We start from the raw sequence: 25,144 nt of genomic DNA on the forward strand, positions 1-25,144 counted from the left end.
ACAAATTCCTGTGATATCTGGTTCTTTATCTGGTGTGTTCTCCACCCAGTAACCAGCTTGGTGTGTCTGGTGTTTGGTGCTGGGCAGGCAGTGCACAGGCAATTCCTCCAAGCCTGTACACCGGGAACAGCTGCCTGCTGCAGCTGGAAACAAGGAACATAAGAACTATGGGACAGAGCCAAAACAATGAATGTGAGGGCGCTGAAGCTAAAGCAGTGAGCTGAAAAATGAACACCCCTTAAAGATGAGCAGTGCTGCATAATTCTCTGTCAGGCAGCTGCTAATGTTCAAGCAGCCCCTTGCACAGCACACACAGACATTTGAGCAGTTGTTGATAAAGAAAAATATTGATTAGTGCAGCTTTAAGTCATACAAATGACACTTCAGCTATCAAATACTTTAGGTCATCATGTTTTCTTCCCTCTTATATCAGTTTTCCACAAGTTTATTTGCATTTACCACTAACAGGTGAAGGCGGAACACCTATATTATTACCTAGACATTCTCCTAAAACTACAAACTTATATTGAGAAATAAAAATCAACCAAAAACACAATGAACCAAATCAGCACGATCTGTTTTTTATTCAGTTGCAAAACAGAAACTCTGAGTTGAGGTTTGACTTAATCGGTACACAGTCCTGTGAAGTACATCAAACAGTTACAAGCAAGCACACACTGTGGTTCATGGTTCAACAATATTTCTGCATATATATGGCAGATATTTCATCATTCAATCCATTACTGGACATTTTGAAACATTGAAGATGATACACAGAGATGTAGAAAGATATCTTCCCTTCACCTAAAGCATCTTTATAATTCACAGTATGAGCAAGACGACAGCACTTGCTGACTAAAACGTAGTCAGTTCAGTAGGTTGAAGCGAGATTACTCCATTATTAAGGCCCTGGCTGGTAAAGTAGCAAAATTAGCCGCTTATGTTTTGCACCAACACGCAAATGACAAAATTACAGCTGCACAGCGTAATTAAACAGTTCTAGAGAATGTGTAAACATGGAATGTCTCAACCTCAGGAATATAACAGTCATCTGGTGTTTACAGATTGCAAAGTACCTGAATCAGTGATAAGCGTCGGCTCTTCACAAAGACACTAAGGAAAAGCTTGCAAATGTTTTTTTAAAATATATTTTGTAATCATAGAGCAAAAGCCTAATAGGTAGGTGTGTATGTATATGTGGTTAGATGGCACAACTGGTCTTTCATATTTGTCTTCAGAAATGATGGCTGAACTGAATTTGTTTCCATCTTAAAGGAATAAGCTAACAAGGAACACCTCAGTAAAAAGGCTCATTTAGAACATAGAACACATAGTGATGTTACACCATGCCTCACACTGGTACCTTTATTGGTGCTTTCACTCGTACATATACATCATTTGATTGTTCTGGTTGTGCTCAGACACAGTTTGGAACAATGTGGCAATTTTTTGCAGACAATTATCTCTGACTGACAAAATGATAGAACAAGCAGGAGCAGCAGCAGCGATGGACTTGGATATTTGATCTCCTGCAAAGGTTACTTTGTCCAATGACAGGATGTTATTATCTCACATGGCCATTATCAGTAGGACACAAACTACTAGAACTGTTTCCTGATGCAAGCCTGATGAAAGAAAGAGGTGAAAGCTCAAAGCCTAGATCTGCTTGGACAGATTAATGGGGCTTGTTTATGCACGCTGTGATAATTAGAGAGTCAGGAACTCTCCCTCAGTGACACAGCTTCTCACAGAACAAGGTCTGTGGTCTGTGATGTTCTAGATTTGGCCAGATAATAGCACAGAGGAACAAAAGTCACCACTGAACTGTCACACAAACTGTTGATCACTTTTGTCGGAGCTACAGTTAAATCTGAGGCCACAGTTTCAGACTTCTGCCTGTTCTTTGGTGTAACCACTATGTGACTAAAGGCTTAGAGGAATTCATTCCTTATCAAACTGCAGCAGGCATGTGGAAAGGTAAGGGGGTACACTGGCCTTAAGGCAAGTTGTGAACAGTATTACTTACTAACAGCTCTTTTTTTCACATAAGAATCAAAATGAAAAGCAGCAAGGGTTGAAGTGCCCCCCCTACAAAACAGTGCAAGGCTTCTTGTCCTTGAAAGGGTTTTCTGAAGCGGGGATGCCCATGAGCAGCGGGTCATTCTTGGCGTGCTCTCCACAGTAGCGCATTAGATCTGATGAAGCCTTGGACACCTGCAAAGGAATCAATCCACAATCAATCGACCTGACATACATGTAGTTTAAGACCTAATAAAATATAACTGTATACAGAATTATATAGAAAACCCATCAACCCCTCTTGAGCAACAACTAGGTGACAGTGGGGAGGAAAATATAAACACACCTTTATCCTCTCGATGCTGGCCTCTATCCTCAGCTGCTGTACCGTCCGTCTGGCCTGAGCTATGCTACTGGAGCTCTGCATTTTTGATGACATTGCAATTTTTGGACAGCCGTGCTCAAACCTGTAAGAAATAAAAAAAAAAAACAACAGTTGCTGCAGCTTATGTATGTTGACATAAATGTTGGTATTTGCAAATAGGGAGCCAACAAAGTCACAGTGTAATAAATGCAACAAAATGCTTTGTGGCAACAAGCTGTTCCTGAGGGACTGAACTTCCATCCATCATCCAAACCGCTTGTCCTCTTAAGGGTTGCGGGGACTGCTGGAGCCCGTCCCAGCTGTCATTGGGCGAGACGTAGGGTACACCCCGGTCAGGTCAGGTTTAAACAGGTCTGCTAAAAATATTGCTGAGTGTATTACTGCATTTATACAAAATAAGCACATTAAGCAACCACGTTAGCTCATTTCAGCTATTAGTCTTTTTGGTATTATGGGGTGGCAGTAGAGCAGCTCGTAGACTGGTAGCCCATCGACATCAGGGTAGGAGGTTCACGACCAGACTCCCCCTGGTCATATGTCTGTAGGATTTATCATTAGGAAGGCAGCAGTGTCTGTTCTAAATGTGTTTAATATTTGTTTGTTCGTTTGGATCAGAGTCATCCACACACTGACGGACAGCTCAAGGTCGACTGGACAGTAAAAAAAAAGATTAAAGTTGAACTTTGGTTTCAGCACTTAGTTTAATTCAAAAGCAACTTTGCATACGTAGAACAAGAAGTTAGTAAGATGTTACTTCTCAGATGGCTAATATCAACATGTGTGCAACTTCTCAGAAGTGACAGTTGACTTCATCTGGAACTGACTCTGTGTGCGTAAATGTTGTGGCCCAACCTAACGGACTCCTGTTTCACAATTCCCACTTCCAGGATACAATGGTTTGCTTTTACCATCTAATTACGTCACCCAGTGAAGTACTTGGAGGAGAGGCTCCACACAGTTGCGATGTACTACCTTTCACGCTTGCCAACTGCTGTGTGAAGTGCACACACTGAAAGAGGAAGCAGTATTTGAGCTAAATCTGAGGTTTTTTTTACAAAAACCTAATGTCTCAGTAGAATCAGGAAAGAGGAACAACTTCTAATGCAAGCACAGAACACCATGTATTCAAATTTATAGTAGAACAGTACAATAAATTACAGTTTCTCTGTGTACCCAACATTTGGTGAGCACTGATAATTTCCAGCTTTTGTTCCTAGAAAACAATTAAGAAAACATACCAGAAAGTGGCTCTCTGGGACTGACCAAAATAATCTTTGACATGTGGTGTGGTCCGTGTTTGCTCTTTGCTCTGGTGCAGGATATTGCGGAGGAGGGGGATACGCTGACACGGAAGGGAGATGAAACATGGACAACTACAGAACCGACTACAGACGGAAGACAAGACCATACATCCCTCTAATCCCCCCTCCCACTCTCTCCCACTTCCTCCACAGGAAGCTCAATAGCCAGTTACCCTCTAAAGCATAAATGATTAAATATGTGGTGGAGGCTTTTAAAAATAGAAGCTACACAGACAGGCAAGTATCCAAGGAAACATAGAAAGTAACTTCCTAAAGAGTGCATGATGACACTAAGACTAATGCAATCCTGTATATTGCTTGTTTCACTGTCGGACAAGCGCGTGCAGCTTTGATAATTTGTCCATTCTTGACTTGTGCAAGGAAGTTCAGGCCGTGACTCTCTTCTCTCTTATCAACAAAGCTGTAATTTTTAAGCCCTCAGTTGCCAGAAACGAGAGGACACAGGAAAAGGGCTGCTGCCCCCCCCCCAAAAAAAAAAAACGTCTGCAGTTATGCTACGTGATGCAGAGCGGCTACTATAGGACTCAGCTTGAAAGGAGCCATTGGGGGACTAATAAATTGTAAAAGATGTTAACAAGGCTAAGTGTTTTCTGCTTTACTGCGCTTTTGTTACGTGCCTCTTTTCAGGCACTTAAAAGAGGCAATAATTCAGACGGGTTACCTCCCATCACCAGGGTATTGTTGATACCCACTTAAAGTTGCAAAGAAGCAAGGTAATGGTAATGACTATTTTTAAGGGGTAATCCACAGGATATTTCTTTTGCATTGTTTGCATCTTATCACACTGTACTATAGCTGCATTGCATGTAACCTAAGGAAAAAGTTGCCAGTCTCAATGCAACGTCAGCACAGTTTTGTGCAATGCTTCTGTGTTGCTGTAACAGGATGATAACAGTCGCAATGAAACAGCACATCTGGCCTGTATGTATAGCAGCTGACTAGAGTAAAGGGCTTTGTTCTGTTATAACCTAATGAGCCATAGCCAAGTTATAACTATACATGTGCAAATCTCCATGTTACAACTTTTACTGTGTGAGTGTGACAGTTAAGTAAAATAAAAAAAGGTGTTCGTGCACCGTCCATCAGCAGCCATGGAAAAAAGGGAGCATCTTGTGGAGCGGCTTCCCTTCAAGGCAGACGTGCCACATGTGGCATGTGATCATCAGCACTCAGTCCAGCAGAGGTGAACGAGTTTAGAACACAGCCCGGCATCAGGATTGGCTCCCCGCCCCGGTGTGGGCACACACAGCCTCTGCTGTGCAGCTCTTCTCAACGAGCCGTCTGATTCCATGAGGTCCCGCTCCTAAAACGTGCTGAATTTCAAATAATCCTCTCTCTCTCTCTCTCTCTCTCTCTCTCTCTGCAGTTTGGTGGCCCAGTGAGGGACTGTAACATTCTATACACAGTTTGAATGCATCTTATCAGTTTTACATTTCTGCTGGACTGTCAGCATCTGCTATAACATATCTCTTTGCTGCCTAGTCAAATATTACAAATTGAAGTAATAGTTCAGTAATATAATATTCACATTCCCTTTCCTGTCTACAGTGAAAAAGGTTTCTCTCCAGTTAGCTTGAAGCTCAATGATGAACACATACCTTGTTATATTTGTTGAATCCTGACTAAAAATAAGATAATAGTAATAATAATGATAATAATGTGATTTTACAAGACATACTGTACTGCATTTAACAGAAACACCCTAGAGTTGATCATCTCAGCTTATAATAGCGAAATAGTGAAACTCAATAGTACAATAAGTGAGACTAACTTTCTGCACTGTGACTAACACTTAAGCTCCATGCAGAGTATCTGCTATATGCTAAATCTGAACATACATAAAACTATATTTGCAGTTACTGCCATATCTTTATATTTTTGGGTTAAGACCTCAGTTGAACAAATGCACGAGTGAAAAGTGACCCTTCTTCCAGTAAAACATACACAAACAAGTTGGGAAACTTGTCACTGTCCCGTGTGTAATTCTTTGTATGTGAACTGAACCTCTAAAATCCTTCTAGCCAAAAGAATTTGTGCAATGCCTTTAGCTGTGGCGCGTCTGTCTACATCCTGCATGTGTACTGACCTGTGGTAAATGTAAACATGTGGCACACTGAAAGTATTAATAAAAAATATATATTTGAAGTTTCAGAGAGGAGACTTTTCTTTGATGTGGCTGCAGGGCTTTCCACAGGTGGGCTCCAACAGAGAGGTCCTGCAGAGTTTATGACAGCAAATTTTGTGTGTAACTCTACACACTGCTTAGATCTGCTGCCTCAACAAATACGTGAATAACCTAATCACACTGGTCTCAAATTGCACTAAAACAGCCTAAAAGCCTAAATGTGCGTTTCTGGTATTGTTTATCAAGTTTTTACATGCATCACTGTGGTGTCTCTATGTGTCTTTTGGTGATGTGGGTATGAAGGCAATATGAAAACATGGCAAATGTATTGTAAATATGAGCAATGCATGCAATGACGTGATCCAATATAATGTATGCAGTAGGAAAAGTGCAAAAAACAGCATTTGTAGTGGTATGGGGGTGCATCAGTACACACTGCATGGATCATTTGCGTGTGTGTGAAGGTACTATTGATGCTGAAATGGATATTGTGATTTTAGAGATACTTACGCTGCCATCAAGCCAACAGCAAGACAAACTTCACACATGTTCTACTCTGTTCCAACTGTTGGAGGCATCAAACTTTAAAATATGCTTGTATTTGTAAAATACAATGAAGTTAGTCAGTCAAAAGACTACAAACCTAAATCCCGACTTTACTCAAATAGGTTGTATAAATTCTGAACTGAACCAAAAACATCAATAACTACCTGCATATATTATATTTATATAATATAATAAAAGACAATGCAAACTAAGTAAGGTGCATTGTGTTGGTAGATTACACAGTTGCTATTTGGGGTCCAATAAACAGAAAGCAGGCTGGGTGCTGCCACCTAAATGATTGGTTATCAGCTGTCCACTGTCAAAACTGCTCGGCTCTGGGACACTGAGCAGCTCCATTATCTGTCTGTCTGTCTAAACTGCCTGGCAACAACACCGGCATGCTTCCCAGCCCCCCCCTAGGGCAGGATCTGTGCCTCTACAATAAGCTCTGAGGCTTAGGCACATTTGAGTGTCACGGTGACAATGCAGACAGGCTATCAGTTTTGTGCCACACTCGCAACTGCTATGTGGGCATTATGTAGAATAAAGGCACCGGTACAGGACTCCAGAGCCTTTACAAGTTTAACTACACCCTCATAAGAGCTAATCTCAGACAGCCTGATGCTATCTGGGTGCCAGACTGTCCAGTCAGGCGTGCAGACGAAGGAGACAAAGGGCTCCCAGAGAGAAACAGGCATGTCTCTTCTGAGTTCTGGTGAGACAAACTGCATGACTAATGCTAAAGCATTCCAATCTGTGTAGGAGCATCATCAATTATGAGCCTTAATGGTGAGAAATTTTTAAAGGCGTCATGGGTGCTGTCCCAAAAGCTTTGAAGACTTTCTATGTGAAGTCAGCCGACATAAAAAGAAACATGTAGGTGTTTTCACTGCAGACTAAAACAGGAGATAGGGGTTACAAACCACTGAGTCACAGGCTGCGAGTTTCTCCTTGGGTTCCACAGTCCCAAGAGGTCTGCAGCAGCATGCAACACCTTTACAGATTGCGAGGTCAGACCCAGAGTCTAGTTTCTGTCAACCTGTTGTCTCTTCCCACCTGGGCCCCATGTGCAGAAAAACAGGTTTCTTGGAGTGTCTGTGTCTATGCACGTCCGGCCACACAGCCTGCAGATAGGCACAATCATTGAGAGGTGCAAAGCTTTGACTAGTGTGCTTCTCACTCCCTGAGAAAAAAAGTTCAGCTACAGCTCTTCATCCACACCCTACAGTGAATAACATCCATGGATTAGTGCTCTCTTTGATCCTTAGCAATGTTTCTTTCATGCAATGGGAAGTCAATAGAAGTCAGAAGCAGCTCAAAAATCTCTGAACCAGCTGCTGCTCTCTTCTGCTCCATATCATCATACACACACTCAGTGCGTTCTCCCTGCTGTGCTTTGATTGTTTTCCAAAAAACTGTCAATTTGGTTTCAGGAGATTTTGCTTTGATTTGTCAGTCATTCACAGAGAAGCAAATGACTGACATGAAAAAACACTGCTGCACCATATCTGGAGTTAAATCCGGACGGCCAGATGCTCCGCAGTGTGCTACCAGCTGCTTCTATTAATGCAGACACACTGTCATGCAGATGAATGTGGGTGGAGGTTGTGATGCAGACCTGTAGCATGTGGAGCATTAACTGCGAATAATTCTGTGTACTACAATTAGCTTTAGAAGCAGCTCTTGTTACATTTTTAAATAATCTTTGTTATTTTACAAGTGCCGTGTTTCTGCATGGATGGAGAGTCTGTCGATCAGTCAGACTCAAGTACCTCAGCAAACACTGGATTGATAGCAATGACATTTTACACTAATTATATATAAATATTCATTGTCCCCAGAGGATGAATGAAACACCTGACCTTTCCCCTTGCGCCACCATGGGTGTTGAGTGAAATGTCTTGATAACTTGCCATCATAACTGTCCATATCAGTGTTTTCATATGTACTGTATAAACTTTAGTAGTGTGTAATCCTTATCCGTCACTATCATATTCAAATTTTGTCATTACATTGTCTACATCACAGCTGCTATTTTCCAAACACCTTGCAACCAATTATAAACCTATGAGCAATTGCTGCACCTCTCAGTATTACTTTATACCAACACTGCAGCCATTTACCCGTGTGAGTCGACAGTTTTATAATGAGTAGCATAGACGTCACAGAGAAACTGCCGTGTGTTCTGTGCATGTGCGTCTTTGCACATGTGACAAGCCCTAGGCTGATAGCGTGGTTGTGGGCTCTTTATTTTCTACCGTGTAGGAGAAGGATTCATTGTTTATGTCACTAAAGTGTAAAAACTTTGACACCACTCCTTTAGCCCATAATGCTAAAGTGAAATAGAATGAAAGTAAAAGGCCAAGCTGCAGCCCCTTAGCCATTCATAAGCATGTAGTGCAGTGCATAACTGTGTAAGTATTGTAATCTTGTACAACTATTTCACAATACTAATTATAATATAGTATAATTCTAATAATATTAGTGTATTCATAATAATAATAATACTATAGTGAAGATACTTTCTACTAAAGCAATCAAGTGGCTATTTGATATAAGATACTGCACATTTGTAATATTGTATATAAGCAAGTTGCAAAAATAGGCTGAACCCTCACACGGAAATCCTGGAAATCTTCAAAATCCAGTGTGTGCAGAAGTGTGCAGAACTTTGAAGAAGATTTGGGACACTTTTTTATCTTGGTTTTGTTTATTTCCTTATTGCATTATCTTCAGTTAGATACTGGAAATACCTATTAACTCTGCTATCATCACTACAAAGCCTCTGAAGACAACTAACTGTCTTGGCGCCAATGGCTCTAAGAAAGAGCCCTCAGGACACGGCTGAGTGTAACAGTTAATGAATCCTTAGCTCTGTGATCCACCACTGTTTGAGCCATTAAAGCTACTGCTACTACAACACCAACTGTCTCTGTCTTGTCTTGTTCAATTAAAGAAATACAGTCACATTGCGTGGCTCCATGGGAAGAGAGCTCGAGAATTGTTTTTGCGGTTTTGATGGATGCGATACAGCATCCTACACCAGTGAATCCATGAATCTGTGAACGCTCTGTGTGCAAGGTGGGCCAGGCTGCTATTTCCTTCCGAGTGGGAGACATGAAAGGAGTGGGATTTTTTTTTTTTTATGCCGTTGATATCTCTGCACAAATGCACAAAACTGTCTCCACCCTATCATGGGAGAAAAACTCCCACCACTAACAACAGCAAGGGAAAAAAAAGCCCTCAGCAGTTGACTGCATTCGCTGAAAATCCCCCAAAGACAGAAAAGTGAGCAGGATGAGGAGGAAAAAAAAAAAACAAACCCACTCTCTCCCACCAATACTTCCTGGAGCCTGGGGCAGTCCTGGATCTGCATAGGTCTGTATGGCCGACAACTGAGCTTTGTCTAGACAGAAACCAATGCTCCGCTCACCGGATAGGAATTCACTAACCCACAGCTCATTCTCACACCACCTTTAGCTCGCCGCTCCCACATGGCACCAAGCAACCAAGTCACAGCTCTCATTGTTACAATAATCCAGCATTTACACTTCGGCTTAATACACCAGGCTGCCATTCATGAAAATAACTGAAACTGGTGCATTCTGCTAGACAGGCAAAATAAACTCTTTTTGCTCCTGACTATGTGGGAATGTAAAGCAGTCTGCAGAAAATTCCACTCATTCCACCTCCCAACTGCAACACATGCTTGCGTCTCATCAACATTCAAAACCAGTGCCGTGTGAAGGGCACAGTGAACCGGATGACATGTCAATCCAAGAGGCTGCCACGATCTTCTGACACGGTCCGTTGCTAAGGATAAACAGCCTCAGCTCTTCCTCTCCAGTCTTACTGTTACACACACACAGCTGACGTTTTCATGCCAGTCCTCCAAGGTTGTAAACTCAAAGCTCGCTCACCTTTTGTCCACTTCCTCTATCTCACACACACGGTCATCGTTTCACATACACACTCACACAAGATCAACAACCAAAAAGAAGTGTGTAAGTTCTTTTGAATGCAACAGATTCTTTCTACACTGTGATAATGATACTTGAACTTTTTCCATCACTAAATATCTGGATTTTGGACATTTTATGTTTTCATCTGATTAATTATTATTTTCCCCAAACTCACCTAAAGTGTTGTTTCTATTGCTAAAGACTGAAATCTGACGGGGCGCCAACTGGGCTACAGCCATATATCCGTGAAACCCAGGATTTGGGGTTTGATTCTCAGTTCGTCTTAGCCACAAGACAAGACCCCTAAAGGATTTGTGTAATACATTAAAGCCTTGACCTAAACGCTGAAAATATGTATAATAACTGCACTGAGAGTTTAGTTTTTCATGTGTTTTCTGTGGAGTCATTTCAGGGGGTCACTCCCTCAACACTGGTCAATTCTGAACACAACATAAAGCTGCAGCACAGAGCTGTTACGTTTTAATCTGCTCCATGCAACGAACAACATTTGACAACATACTAACGGAGTCACTTGGGAGGTAAAGGTCTGTTAATGCAAAGGTGAAATGCACGCTTTCTTCCTGATGTGGATTCACGGATCATTGGTTTCAGGGTCGCCGTAGTCAGCGTTCTCAGGCAGTAGTGACAAGGGAGTAATATTTTGGTCAGGTTAACACAACATCTTAATACATAAATCTAACTAATCAGACCTTTTACCAGTGTCAGGTGAAACACACTCCTCCAGCCTAAAGAGCCCCTGACAGCCTGGGTTGGCGTTGGAAAAGGAGGGGCTATTGTTTTTGGCATGATTAGAAGAAGGTGCTGTACTGTACTCTACGCTTTGCTAACAGGTATAAACAAATAGAGAGGCACTGAATGTACTGATGAGGTCTGGATCTGGAACAAAAGGAAGAAAAGAGGAGAGGAAGTGACGAAGAGCTGCACCCTCCGGGTGGGCGGTCCTGTAAGGATCTGATGTCACGTGAAAACTATGAATTTAACGTTGTTTTACATCTAAATGTATTTATATAAGATGCACAACAGGCTCTAATAAAGCAAGCAGTTTGCTGTGGTGTGTGCAGTCAACGACGGTGATCTAATCAGCACGTGACCAGCGCGGTCACACTACACTTCGGAAGGTGGTGGTAGGTGATAGGGAGGCTTCTTCTCTGCTGCCACCTGACTGCTTATCATGACGAACAAAAGACAGAGGGAGAGAGAGAATAAGGGGAGGGCTGGGAAAAACAACACAGCCTTCTGACCTCAGTGACAGGAATGATTGTCCCACCCCCCTCCTTTTTCTCCTTCCTGTGAACTTTGGAGCACCCCAGAGCTGAGTGAGCACTACACTGCACATAATGAGCAGCCGTGTAGGAGGCTGTGGACGTAAGCGCCACTGGGGTGGACACCATATTCACAGTGTCCTTTTAGGGAGACTCCACAAGTGGTTGCAGCTTTTGTCTAATGACATATCACTGTCTGGAAGTCACCTGATTGTGAGCCTGCAGTCCTGCTGCATTAGTAATCTGCCCTTTGGCCCTACACGTTATTACTTTAGAGTCTGCATAAATGGTGAGCTAAGATATGGAGAGCAATGAAACAGGTGGTGTTAAAAAGAAAGAATCCCAAACATCCACCTCACCCTGCTCTGCACAATGGAAGGCAAAGTGCATGAACTGTTCATGTGCACTCCTAGTGAAGGCACCCGTTTATTGGGTGTAGGATGTTTGGAAAGTAAAAGTATTTCCCATCAGCTGGAAGTTTATCGCTGTGACTTTAGCTTCCCTGCAATTTACTGGAAATGCAAGTTCATCTGCAAGTCTGCAACCATATTTCCATGGAATTCCTCTAGTAGTGTTCTAATAAAGGACTAAAGCTACATTTATTAACGTAAGCAAGGGGACGATGACCCAGACCAGAGTTTTTAGGAAGCAGAGAATTAAAGGGGGATGAAGACCTTTCATCTGGTGATAAGGAAACGCTTCTAATAACTCAATTCCTGTTTAAAGTTTGTGCACATGTATCAAAGCGTCGCCCGGCAGCAAGTGAAGGGATAAAGAAAGGATTTGAAAAAGGAAAAATATCTGCAAAGAATATGTCCGGCAGGTTATACACTGAATCCACATATTCTCATTTACAGGCCTACATGCATGCACACATGAAAAGCCAATGTCAACAGCTTTGTCATTATCTGGAGATAAAACTGTACATCTTTCTCTCCTGAGGACGCTGCCAGAGTGTTGTTTGATGATGAAACAGACTACACATTATAACCTTACAGTAAATCATTCACATAAGTGAGAACATGTACAGCGTCTTGAGGTCATTATGACGTAAAAGAGTCTGTTCCTCAAAAGTGAAGCGCCAACCTGTTCATCATCCAAAAACTGCAAAGGATCTTACAGGCCAAAGCTCTGCATGACCTCAAATAACACTGGCCTGCATTATATGATTTTCAATCCCCACCTGGTGCAGAGTCTACAAATGATGAGTGAGCTAATTTCAGTCCTGTATTTTGGAGCATCATAATGCTGTATTCATTCAAAGCGCCGGCCAGGATCTCACAGGAAAAGTATGTGCGGGCCGGCTGCAGCGGTTTGTTTTCAGAACAGTGTAATGCCAATGGAACGCGGCTGCAGTGCCGAGCAGCATACCACCCTGTTTCACCCCTAATGAACATCAATCAAAGGAGCATTTTTACAGCAGCACAGACCACCAAGTGTATACTTGCAAGGCAATGCAATTAAAAGCAACTTATTTCTGGACTGGAAAATATTTCCTTTGCCACTGTCTGGTGGTGGAAAAAAAAAATCAAAGCAGGAAAGAGCAGCTTGTAGAATAGAATTCCAGGCATGTAACCAGTGGCTGGGCAGATTTTCTGGGCAGAGTGACAACCCAACTGCTGCTTGGATCTTCCTCTCCTAACTACCAGACACTTATGTTTGTTAACTGGAAGCCGGCATTCCCTGGACGGCACCCGCAGAGAAGATCAGAGTGGCTGGAATTCTTGTGTGGTAGACATGTGGCACAGGAGCGTCTCAGAGTGGACAAAGTGGCTGTGTGGACTGTCGGGGCCTGGCAGTCCCGATTAAAGGGTTTTTAGCAGACGACATTTTGTTGCCACGCAGAAGCACTTTCTCAAACCTATTAAGCAACAGCATACAGCAGACACAAGTCTACAAGCATGTTAACAGCACAGAGGCTGCACGCTAGCACGCTTTAATAACAATTATTCAATTAAATCAATTATTGTAATGGTTATTAACAGAGTACTCCACTGCTTGCACTGCACACTGCACTGTCTAACTCAGAGATCATCATATTATATTTTTATTCCATGCATCTGGCTACTACATTACCCGCAATGCAAATAGGCACAGACAGTTTGGTTGGGGGTTTGGTTATGTTGCATAGCTGCTATTGTCAAGTCATCCTCTGGTAAGCTTTCTTCTTTCTAGCTGCACATTTTCTAACTTATAGCATTCAGCCCCAGCCTTATCAGACTTATGCAGCTCTCTGTGGAGCCACAAAAGATGAAGAGTGGGGTGAGCTACATTTCACTAAAAAAAAACAAAAGTAAGAATATTAGTAAGGTTCATCCTCTCAGGACTTTTAATGTTTGCAGAAATTAAATTTCAAAATACAAAAGCTGACTTTTGCACAGGAGAAACAATAATTATCTGCATATGCTGATGACTTCATTTCTTATCTTTACATTCCTCAATCACTAGAGGAAGTTATGGATGAGATAACAGAATACTGCACACTGTCTGACCAGAAACATAAGTAATGCTATAAGTAACCCAACCCATTAAAACAAAATACAATTTTAAACGTCACCAAAATAAAGGTTCTAGACTTGACTCTGTCACATGTTTGTAAGCTCTACTCATACAATTTTAAGTCAATGAATAGGCAACTTCAACAAGATTTATAAAAATCTAAATTGAACCTTACAACAATAGGATGAGGGTGGGAAGGATATGATTATTATAATGTGATTGGCTTTTATGTTAAATCTGTCATGTGTTATAAAATTCTGTAAAAAAAAAAAAACATTTTAAAACATTTTTGAGATATTACAGTCTGGACCAAAGTGTTGGTTTGACACCGGTGATGCTAGTGTTACCAAAAAAACAATACATTCATGTAACCCTCCACAAATAGAGTCAAATTCAGCACCTGGTACGCAGGTATAGTGAAAATCCCATCTGCAGAAACCAGATCGGTGGTGACCTAGTTCTCCAGTGGGCTCCTAATCTGTCAAAGGGAGGCAAAGAGATGGGTGGGGGGTGTTTGTAGTATGGCAATTACACATGTGAACCAGCAGTAATAAATGATTCACGCTAATGCTTTTTGAACGCGGGGACATTCTGTTTTCTTCTCACAAAGCATCACACGGGAAATGCCCGTGTGCTAATAAACCACATAACACAACATTAATCTGTTAATCTAATGCATGCGGTTTACACTGTAAATACATCAGTGGCTGAAGGAGGAGAACAACACTTTCTGTGCCCTTTGGCAAAAACTTGACGAGGCTGTTTGTCCAACTTCAAAGCCAACATGTGTCCACATTAGAGCTGTGGAGATAGGACAGTGAATCTCAAGTGGCATCTGCATGCACACTTAGGGCACTGGAGGCCACCCAGTGAACACCGATTATGGTTTGAATTCCCAGAATGAGAGCTGCATGTACAGTCCATAAATCACCTAGGGAACATACGCTGGATATTTGTCTGGAATCTAAAATATTTACCATATTTTACACGAGCAATGCAGGTTCCAGAGAAAAGAAGAAATGAGACTGCACATGAGAACAAAACAGCTTGTTCCTCTGTCCTGCTTCTTACACATTAAACATGTTGCTGAAGTGTGACAGTTTTAACATATGGTTACAGATGGATCCTGCACCCACACAACAACAACAACAACAACAAACAAATAAAACATAAAAAAGCAAAGAACTCAAACAATGCTGGCTCGCTGGTCATGCTGCAAGTCATCAAACCAGATGATCAAATGACTATTAACCACATTACTTCCTGCACAGAGAGCAGCCACTCCCGCCTCTGCCCATAACTAACCAACATGAGTGGGAGTGTGAATGTGTGTGTGATTGAGGGGGAATTAGGAGGGGAAATTTGGGCTGAGGGGAAAGGGGGTGGCTGCTCAGGAAGTGGATGTAGTGCAACCGAGCAGAAGGAAGGAAGATGCCCATATATGTGCAGATGCTTGTGAAACAGGATGGAGTACATGCCTGAGGAGGCCTAGGATCTCCCTCGTGTGTGACCTTGATGCAGTAGATGTGTAAATCTCCTCCTACATGTATAAACACACACCCTGGCACCAGAAAAGGCTCGAGTTACACCAAGTCTGCATTTTCATCCAACTTAACACTTACATCCTTGTGTTACCAGGCTCAGCTGGCTAATTACGAAATGATCATCACAGTCAGGTGTTACAAACGCAGCCAGGTATTGGGATGATTTATTATTCACCACACAGGATCAGGATCAGGATCAGGATCAGTATCGGAGCATCAGAGTAGTGTCAGTGTTGAGGCTTCTTGAGGCTTCTTTGTCAGCCCAGGCCCTGCAGCCACTTAGAAACACACCTGCACACCGACAAAAAGACCCTTTGACTAACACCTGCGTTATGGGTCACAAAGTGTTGTTCTGGCATTCAACCTGAAAGCTAGTCTTCTGACCTGTAACTCACTATGAAGGTTTTATTTTCTCTTTGTGCCATTTTGCTTCGAGATTGCTCTGCAAATTACATTGCATGTAATGCAATTTACATTATTTAATTCATGAATGAATACACGTGCACTTATTGAAGGCACTATGCCGCCACACGTGAATCCCAGCAAAAATATGTCGTCTTCGAAGACTGCTGCTGCAGCTTAGTGAAATCACACTGTCTCAACTGCATTACCAAATAAGGCCGAAGAAAAGTTTTTAAGTGATATATCAAAGGTTAGTGATCAACCATTTGCTACACTCTAATGAGCAGCACATGCTAGTGAAGTATGATCCTGAAGCTAGGGTACAGCTTTAAGACTGCCAGATCCTGACACCTTGTGGACAAAATATATAATGGCATTGATCTGCGTCAGCAGTCAAAAGGACAAAGTAAATAACCACTAGTCAGAGCTGGACCTCGAACAACAATGTTTCATTTAAAAAAAATATTTGCATCAAATGTTCACATGACTTCCTACACTTGTGCAGGGCTCATTTAAATCACAACTAAAAATTCAAAATGTAAATGTAAACTCATCTGATGTAATATCACGTCATTCTGTATCTGCAAGAAAAGGGTTCACATCACTACTGGGATTTGTCCTACACCTGTTGGGGGGGGGGGGGGGGGGTAAGGGTGGAGGGGGGAGGTCAAAGCTGACAACCATTCACACCCCATTAGCACATTTGGAGTCATCAGTTAACCTATAACCCTGACCTGACCTCTTGTCTTTGGAGGTGGGAGGAAGCTGGGCTACCTGGAGAGAATCTCTCAGGCTCCTCTTGCTGTGAGGTGACAGTGTTAACCACTGCACCACCAAGCTGCTCCAAAATAGTGACCAGTCACAATATTGTGGATGGTTGTATCACGGCTTCGGACTTACAGTAATCTAGTACTTTATACTCTGTATACTCTAGTATCAATTTCAATATCAAAGTGCAGCACACATTGTCACTACTGTGCACCAGGTGAAGAAGGCTGATATAAACTGACTTTTGACTGGAACTAAATGCTAATCATCACTTCAGCATCAGAAAGATGGGATCTGGAAAACACACTAACATCACTTCTTATCTTATCTACATGTTGTAGTTGTAGATTTTGTAGCTGCACATTTATAATAATAATAATAATAATGATGATGACTTTATTAATCCCCTTGGGGAAATTGTTGTTTACACAGCTGCAGCATATGACGGTGCTACTGTGGGGTTACAGTGTCTTGTCCAAGGACACCTCGACATGCAGCCAGGAGGAACCAGTAACCCTGGGGACGACTGCTCTACCAACTGAGCTAACTGCCACCTAAACATTGATTACTGACTGTAAACAACTGTAGTAATTTTAGATCAATAGATAATATCCTTACTTTCAGAGGAGCTGTTAGTTCAGATATTTGGTCAACGCATTTATGCAACTTTTAGCATATGTATTTATTAGCGTCTATAAGTAAATGCGTGAATGAATACCTATGTTTTTTCTAAATAACTACTTAATTTTAATTTAATTTCAAACACACAGAGTGCTATTAATTAATTTTCTTTACCACAATGCTAACAAATAACTCCAGCTTTTAAAACTCCAAACCTGAGGGTGCCTGCTTGCTGCCATCTACAGCAACAGTGTAAACTCAGCCTCTAACACCAGAGGGCAGCACCTCACCGGGACTTAAAGTCAGACAGGACATGGGGAGACTGGGTCTGATTAAAAATGGATAGACTGGTGAGGCAATGTTTGTAACCTGATCTCTCTCTCAATTACACTAAAGGCTGGGGCAACAGCTGACTGGAATGGGAACCAATTGACAGATGGTAACACTGACCTGTGTGGAAAAAGGTCTCAAGGAGCATGTATGGGGTGTTGTGAGCAGCATAAATGTGGAAAGAAAAACAAAATAGTTATGTTGAAGGGACTAACAGCTTCCTAAACAGTGAGGAAAAACGAGCACCAGCAGGCTGAAATGCTTGTGGGTGGGGAGACTCCTCCTCTTCTTTATTTGCATTCATTCCCACATTTTAGTGAAACCAGTCTGATGGCCAGGCCTTTGGTCTGAGGACTCTCTGTCACAACAAGGGGAGCTGGGGTTTTGGTGGTGTGAACTAGAGAGCAGACAGCTCAAAACACTATTGATCTACTTCTACTGTTGATTTCAACACTCCCATTTCTGCCTCATTTAAATCCACCATACCCTTTTTGACAGTAAGTGCAGGACACTGTCTCACAGAGTTGAAAAAAAAACTTACTTGACCTCAGGGTCAGGTCATGTGGTTTTGCTTACCAGCAGTCAGTTGTCTATTTCACATCCAGCTGACAAAGGGCAACACTTTAATATTGAGTGGTGTCTCTGGCCACTCTGCAAATGTACCTTCACTCTGAACAGCCCTCTAATCTTAATGCTCATTCAGAATGTTGTTTGTTCCTACCCCCTCATACAAAGCATTTGTTGTAAGAGCGCCCTTACACTGGGGATGCAGGTGTCTGTAGAAGTTGCACCACTTTTGGCACCAGGCTAATTTACATTGGCACCAAAGTAGCAGCTGGTGTAACCCCCATTTTTGTCCTAGACTGTCAAAAACATTACAGCTATGTAAACAAAGTATTTTGGTGGGTTTTGGCACAAAGACAACACTGTGTCAGTTTTAGATGGTTTAGATGGTTAGGGTTAGTAAAAAGTACAACTTTTATAACATTCTGGTTACAATAGCAGCAACATACAGTTGTTTCACCCCTGAGCACCATTTACCCTGACAGAAAAAAGGAAATAAAAATAATAATAATAACAACAACTATACAAATGCGGGCTGTGAAACCAAAACAGTGAACTGAAAGGCGCTAAACAGCGTCATAGAGCTGAAGGGAGCGGAGTCTGGTAATATTACTCCATCGGCTTGTCACTATGAACAAAACTTTTCATTTCCAGAATCATTCGTTAATATTGTTATTATAAAAATATCATCTAGTGCAGCTTTAAGCAGCACTTTTTTGGTGACTGGTGATTTAAAAGAAAAGCTTTTTCAACCACATCAAATTTTTTAACAGCTGCCACCTTCTAACTAAAAGTACATAGCACTGGTTATTAATGTTTTATAGTAGCCTATTGCAAAAGGTTTGTTTACACGACTGAGACAGTTTTCCAACTGAAATGTGATAAAACAGACACACACATAGAAAGCAAAACAGTTACTGTCAAAGCCATGCTGCTCAGTGGTTTTCTGAATGAATGAGCCGCTTTTGCTCAAAGACAAAGAAAGACAGGCAGAAAGGAGCTCTGGGTGCATGTGTAGAGTAAACAACAGCTTGGATTCTGCTTGTCTGAATGATTCCAACCTAAAGCAAAGCAGTTCATGTCATATTACACGGAATTACAACATATTACCACAGTTTGTGTGTTGTACCAACACTCTGTTCTGGTCTGTTATTGTATAATGCTGAAACCAAAGATATTTTATTAGCTGCTGGGTTCCAGTTGCTAAGCAACCTCTTACTTCCTTGTCTAGTTTATAATTTACTGTACCGTCCAGTATCAGAGCAGCGTGTTGTGTGCCAGTATAAACAATAATGTAGCCTAACAGAAACTAGACACCATATAATAAAGCATCTGACATAATTCTAAAGATTTACACCAATAACTGATTACAATTGTGTTGAACTCTACATAAAACAACACATGATTATCTGAAGACTCACAGTGTCATTGAGACAATAACAGCTCTCCTCTACTCTCAGGTAACAGACACATTCAAGGACAAAATGTCTGTTACTTGTTGTTATGCTAACTTCATTTTAAGTTATGTATTCTCTATAATATCTTGGAAAGCAAAAGACAAAAACGCAAGAATAACCTGTGAAGATATATTCTGGGGTACACGCATATCTAAGAGCACTTTAAATGGACGATTTCTATATAATAGCACCTTAAAGAAATACACATAAAATAGCCTAATCAAAGCATTACACACCAGTGCACAGGTGACCCACAGGAACCATTTTCTGCAGCGAGAGGCATAAAGATGATAATAAAATTTAATGACAGAGACTTTATCAGGACACTCATTCCCCTGATGCTGTGCAGATGCACCACAGAGACCTGGAGTCGGGTGCTGTAATTGTGTTAGAGCTGCATATCATGTAGGACAGCACAAGGCATTTGTCTATAAATATCCCACCGCACCAATATGATAAGTCTCACAATGTCAGTGAGATCATATACAGCGTGACACTAGCCAGTGACCTGGGAGCTGTCACACAGCCTTTTTATGTCACCCTGCAAGGACTATGACCCTGAGATCTGCAATGACATGCTTCCACAGGTATAGGAAGAGCAACAGTGAGGCAGCACTTTCTGCTCACACTATCTGATCAGAAGCCAAACACTTTAAAAGTCCCTGGGCATCTATAAAACAAAAAGCTTATTCATTTAGAATTTATGAGCAACCAAAATGCACCCTACATTACATTACTTATTGATCCTAAGGTCAGCTGCTATCCATCAGTGCTCTCCCAATGTAGAATTTTAAAGTGCAAAATGCCACGTGCACCCTGCACCTTCCGCCACTGTATGGTCTGTTGTGAATCAGAAAAGCACCCAAATGGACCGATAGCAGGGCTGAAACACCAACTGGCAGTCAGCGTGTGAATGTGTGTGTAGCAGTCTGCTAACTGGGTAACAAGGTTGAAGAGCGCCATGGAGCCCTAATTTCATCTATGCTGCTGCCAGGTTGCCAAGGCAACACTCAGCTATTTGACATCAGCATCCCATGCCAGTCAAACTGATCACAGTTTTTATATCCAGTGCCCTCAGCGTCATAGACTCCTTTATAGGCTAATACTGTCTGTATCATCAACGTACTGCATGTACTAAACTAAACTGTTTACACGTGATAGGTAACGTAGACAGTCTTTATTCTACAGTGTGTACATTCTTGTCATGATAATCCTTCTCAGTGGTCAGATTCTAGAAAAGCTTCTTCCCTCAAGCCTTGAGGATGTTTAACAACAGCAGAGGATTGTTTCATTATTAATTCAAGTTCCCACACTCCAGCATATCATTACATGTCATAATTACACTTATTATATATATAACTATGAAAACAGCAGCTGACTCATTTGTTGCATATTGACTTCTACAAATGAATGAATTTAACTACACTGATTCTCCACTAGTTTAGTACAGTAGAGTTATCTTAACTATTATAACTATTATACTCCCTGTATAAATGAAAGCACAAGAAGCATCCACCTAGTGTTAAATCATTAACAGCTAGGAGCGACAGTCTTGGTCACTGCCTGCAAGACACACATGAGGGTCATAACTTAAACCATAGGGTGCATGCAAGGTGCTATTATCAGTTTAAAAATGGAAGGCCATTAGAGCCCACTGTGAAAGCCTCCATCAGTTGCTGATAAGCAGTTAATGCCTTGCGTACTAAGCAGCACTCTTATGTGTGACATATCCACTCATACTCAGCGAGTGTATAATACCTTCATCACTGTGACACACTCTGGTGAGGAGGCTGAGAGGGCCCTGACGTGCGTCAAAGCAGCAGAACATTTTTCACATATTGCTGTGGACTAACAGGGCCAGAGGCCGGCAACAGCAGCAACTCGCCTGTGTTGACTAGCAGCATTCTCCAAAGGTCTTTGTGACCAGAGCGGTGACGCACGGACGAGCTCCCCGGAGGCCGAGCGTGGAATTTGAGTCAAGGGGGTAGAGGGAGGAAGGGGGCCGAGGCGCTCACGAGATTAAAACCACACTGAGGTCTGCACCTGTGACTGTGGTGTAACCAGGCAACATGGTCAAACCCACGTCAGCACCAAAAACCCACTCAGGTGGAGTCACACTGAACTGCCAGGAGCCACTATAATGAAAAGATAAATCTCCCAGAAACCTAAAAAATGATATACTGAAATACTCTGTTCTAACGCTGAAAGCACACTTGATCCCTCTCTCATTTCTTGCCTGTTCAGGCAGAGCGTCCTCCATACATGTGACTCAGTAGAAAAAACACATTACGGCCAGTGAGTCCAAATGCGTGTTTCATTTTCAAAACAAATGTCTCTCTTGTACCCAAAGTAAGAATCCTGTTCAACTAATCAACAGTGTGACTTCAGCTTGTGTGCCAAAAATTTGTTATTAGCGGCTGGATAGTGTAGAGGCAAAATTGCATGCGGTGGACGATGTTCAGGTACATTTGGATTAAAGCATCTGATAAATGTAAATGTAAATCAAAAAAATGTCAAAGAGGTAAAATAAGAGATTACTGCCTTTCACAAACAGGAAAAAGACACGAAAATAAAGTGACGGCACTGGATATTTACAGAGACAGTCTCACAGGTGGTGGCAACAGACACGGAGGGGCGGTTTGCAATGTAAGACGCATACTAACTGCTGAAGTTATGCCTAAAGTCATATCAATAAGAAACAAAGGTTTTAGGAGTCTGTTCTGTGGAACTTTTCAGGCCTATGGATCAGCATATGTCTGGAGGATAAAGAATGACCCTGCCTACAGTGAGCCATGGTGGTGGCTTGGTAATGCTCTAGGTAATGCTCTTTGCTTCCTCTGGCACTGGAAACCTGCAGCATGTGGAAGGCAAGATGGATTGAAGGAGTATCAAGAAGAGAAAACATCATGTCTTCTGTGAATGTCACTGGACCTTCCAACAACACAATGATCCCAAGCATACCTCAAAGTCCACCAGGGCACAGTTGCAGAAGAAGTCCTGGAAGATTCTAGTCATTAAGTCACCTGACTTAGTGAACTGGAGGCCACGCTCTATGAGGAATGGGCTATGGTTCCTCAGCATCACTGCCAAAAACTGGTGTCTGGCCATGCATCACTTTTCATGAAGGGAAGTCTGCAGTAGTCAATAAAAGCTGCATTTTGAGTTGCTGGAGGTTTTGCCTGTACTCTTAATTTGCAGTGGGGGTTGGCTAATTTGTATTGTAACTGTACACCCTGGACAGGTGACGAGCCTATAACAGTGTTGAGGCACAGAGGCAGACAACCACAGACGCTCCTTTTCACACCTAATTGCCAATTGAGGCTAAATTCACATTACATGCTGAAGTGGCTCATACTCAGTGTTTTTGGTCACACAGATCAGAATTGTTCAAGGAAAGTGTGAACAAACAAACCAAATGGATTTTTTTCTAAACAGATCTGAGACACTTTCATTATGGGGAAGCTTCCGTTCAAACCAAACCACCTCAAGGTTCATTTGCATGACGATTAACAATTTCCTGCTAATAACAACTACAAACTCTATGTCTACAACCAGGTTCTCCTGGTTTCGGAAGAAACTGCACAGCTTGACTGTCACGCACAACTTGACTGCTGTTGTTACTGTAAGCACCAGGCTCACCTTTCAGTTAAATTTGCACATGCGTGTAAAGTTAGGACAGCAGCAGCATTCACAGCGGGAGCTGGATACATGTCACTTACATGAATGTGAATCATCAACATCATCAAAAAGATCAGATCTGACTGAATAGGCCTATAGCCTGTAGTCACCGAGCACATAGGAGAACACAGAAACTCCAGCTGACAGTTCTGAACCCACATCTTTGTTGAGTGTTCACCACTGACCTGTTTTAGATCATATGTAAAGATCAAGGCCAACCTTTAATTGACACAGCAAGCAAAGATTAGCTGTCAAGGTTCAAAATCACATCTATTATACAGATTTAGCTAAAATATTAGTTAACAGGCTTCCTGAATTTATCTTATCATACCTTATCTTCTCTTAAAATGACCCAGTGTGTGGCACGTTACGTTGAAGTCACTGGATGACTTTAGTACTTTGGATCAGGCAAAAGAATAAGAACGGGTTGAAAACTCCCACTGTTTGCCAAAAGCGGCCACTGCCTGTATTCCTCTTTTAACCACTGATACTTCTTTACGTGTTTCATTTGCTGTGGTCCTATAACCTGAGGAGGGGTTGTGGTGAAACACCTCTTTCCCATATTAATACTCAGAGCGACTATGAAACATATAACATCGTGGGAGTTTGGGATGTTATAGGGTGTTTTTTCTTTCCTAACTTTGTGTCCAAAGATGAACTCAGGTTTGGATTCTCTCCTTATTAATTGTGGAGACATGTAGTTCAGAGGAAGCTGTAAATCCATGCTGCTTTTTATGGAAGATGATCTGTCATCATTGTTATTCTGTAACCTGTTTGTAAATCTCTCATCTTCACTGACTTTCCCAGACAATTTAACATCCTGCAGCTTCTCACAGACGGGTTTGCATGATATTACTGAGAAGCAGGTGGTTTCCTGCTCTTTTCAACCTGTCCACCATTTACCATCCTGGAAATATTACAGTAAACACACACACACACACACACACACACATTCACCTGTGGTTATGTTAATCAACTGGAGCTCACATTTTACCAGCTGGTATTTAACCACAGCATCCAAAGTCCACACACACACACACACACACACTTACGAAAAGATTATTCATGTATAATCTCCTATGAACACTCACCTTGCTCTCTCTCTCTCTCTCTCTCTTTTTCAAAGTCCAGTCATGAGATCCTCCTTTAATCAGAGCTCCTCCGATTCAACTTCAAACACTCTGTGGCTGTGTACCCAACGAAAAGTTTCACGACGGCAGATCATACACACGTAGAGCCGACGCTGTGCAGCCCCGGCGGCAGGAGGCAGGAGGCACGGACACGGACACGGACGCAGTGATGTGCTGCACTGGAGCTGCTGACTGAGCGCTGCTGGGCTGGGACGCTCAGCGCGCTGCCCGCGACAGCGCCCCCTGCCGGGAGCACTGAGCCACAACTCATTTTGTAGACCCTGAAACTTGAAATGAATACTTGACTACATGTACAATTTCCAGGTCTAGTACTAAGTAACTTGAAATTTACTTCAAGTACAAAACCACAAGTAGTAGTAGTACATGTATGATGTAGTTGATCATACATGTATAGTAATCACCACCTGCAAAGTAACTAACGCTGTCATAGAAACGTAGTGGAGGAAAATGTAGTGTTAGAAAATGGAAATACTCAGGTGTGTCAAAAT

General features: G+C 42.0%; 1 protein-coding gene across 2 annotated transcripts; it reads right to left on the reverse strand.

The window, feature by feature from the left end:
* Positions 1-560: 560 nt before the first annotated feature.
* si:dkey-44g17.6 (guanine nucleotide-binding protein G(I)/G(S)/G(O) subunit gamma-12) lies at positions 561-24,823 on the reverse strand. 2 transcript variants are annotated; one of them, XM_026345947.2, is made up of 3 exons: positions 24,597-24,823; positions 2,366-2,486; positions 561-2,214 (listed from the first exon to the last, which is right to left on the reverse strand). In XM_026345947.2, the coding sequence occupies exons 2-3, from the start codon at positions 2,456-2,458 to the stop codon at positions 2,089-2,091; spliced, it is 219 nt and encodes a 72-aa protein (XP_026201732.1). In that variant the 5' UTR covers positions 2,459-2,486; positions 24,597-24,823; the 3' UTR covers positions 561-2,088. The 2 variants fall into 2 exon arrangements, with proteins under 2 accessions (XP_026201732.1, XP_026201731.1); XM_026345946.2 differs by lacking the exon at positions 24,597-24,823 and adding an exon at positions 3,643-4,004.
* Positions 24,824-25,144: the final 321 nt, after the last annotated feature.

This window comes from Anabas testudineus, chromosome 4 (genome assembly GCF_900324465.2).
Source record: "Anabas testudineus chromosome 4, fAnaTes1.2, whole genome shotgun sequence".
NCBI classification, from domain to species: Eukaryota; Metazoa; Chordata; class Actinopteri; order Anabantiformes; family Anabantidae; genus Anabas; species Anabas testudineus.

What these genes read in the sequence shown, in the direction of transcription:
- si:dkey-44g17.6 (XM_026345946.2), bottom strand. Translation starts at nt 3,812, where the DNA reads ATGGTCTTGTCTTCCGTCTGTAGTCGGTTCTGTAGTTGTCCATGTTTC. An exon ending in TCCCAGAGAGCCACTTTCTG is followed by an intron (nt 2,487 to 3,642) that starts GTATGTTTTCTT and finishes TATTTCTTACAG; the next exon opens with GTTTGAGCACGGCTGTCCAA. An exon ending in CCAGCATCGAGAGGATAAAG is followed by an intron (nt 2,215 to 2,365) that starts GTGTGTTTATAT and finishes ATTCCTTTGCAG; the next exon opens with GTGTCCAAGGCTTCATCAGA.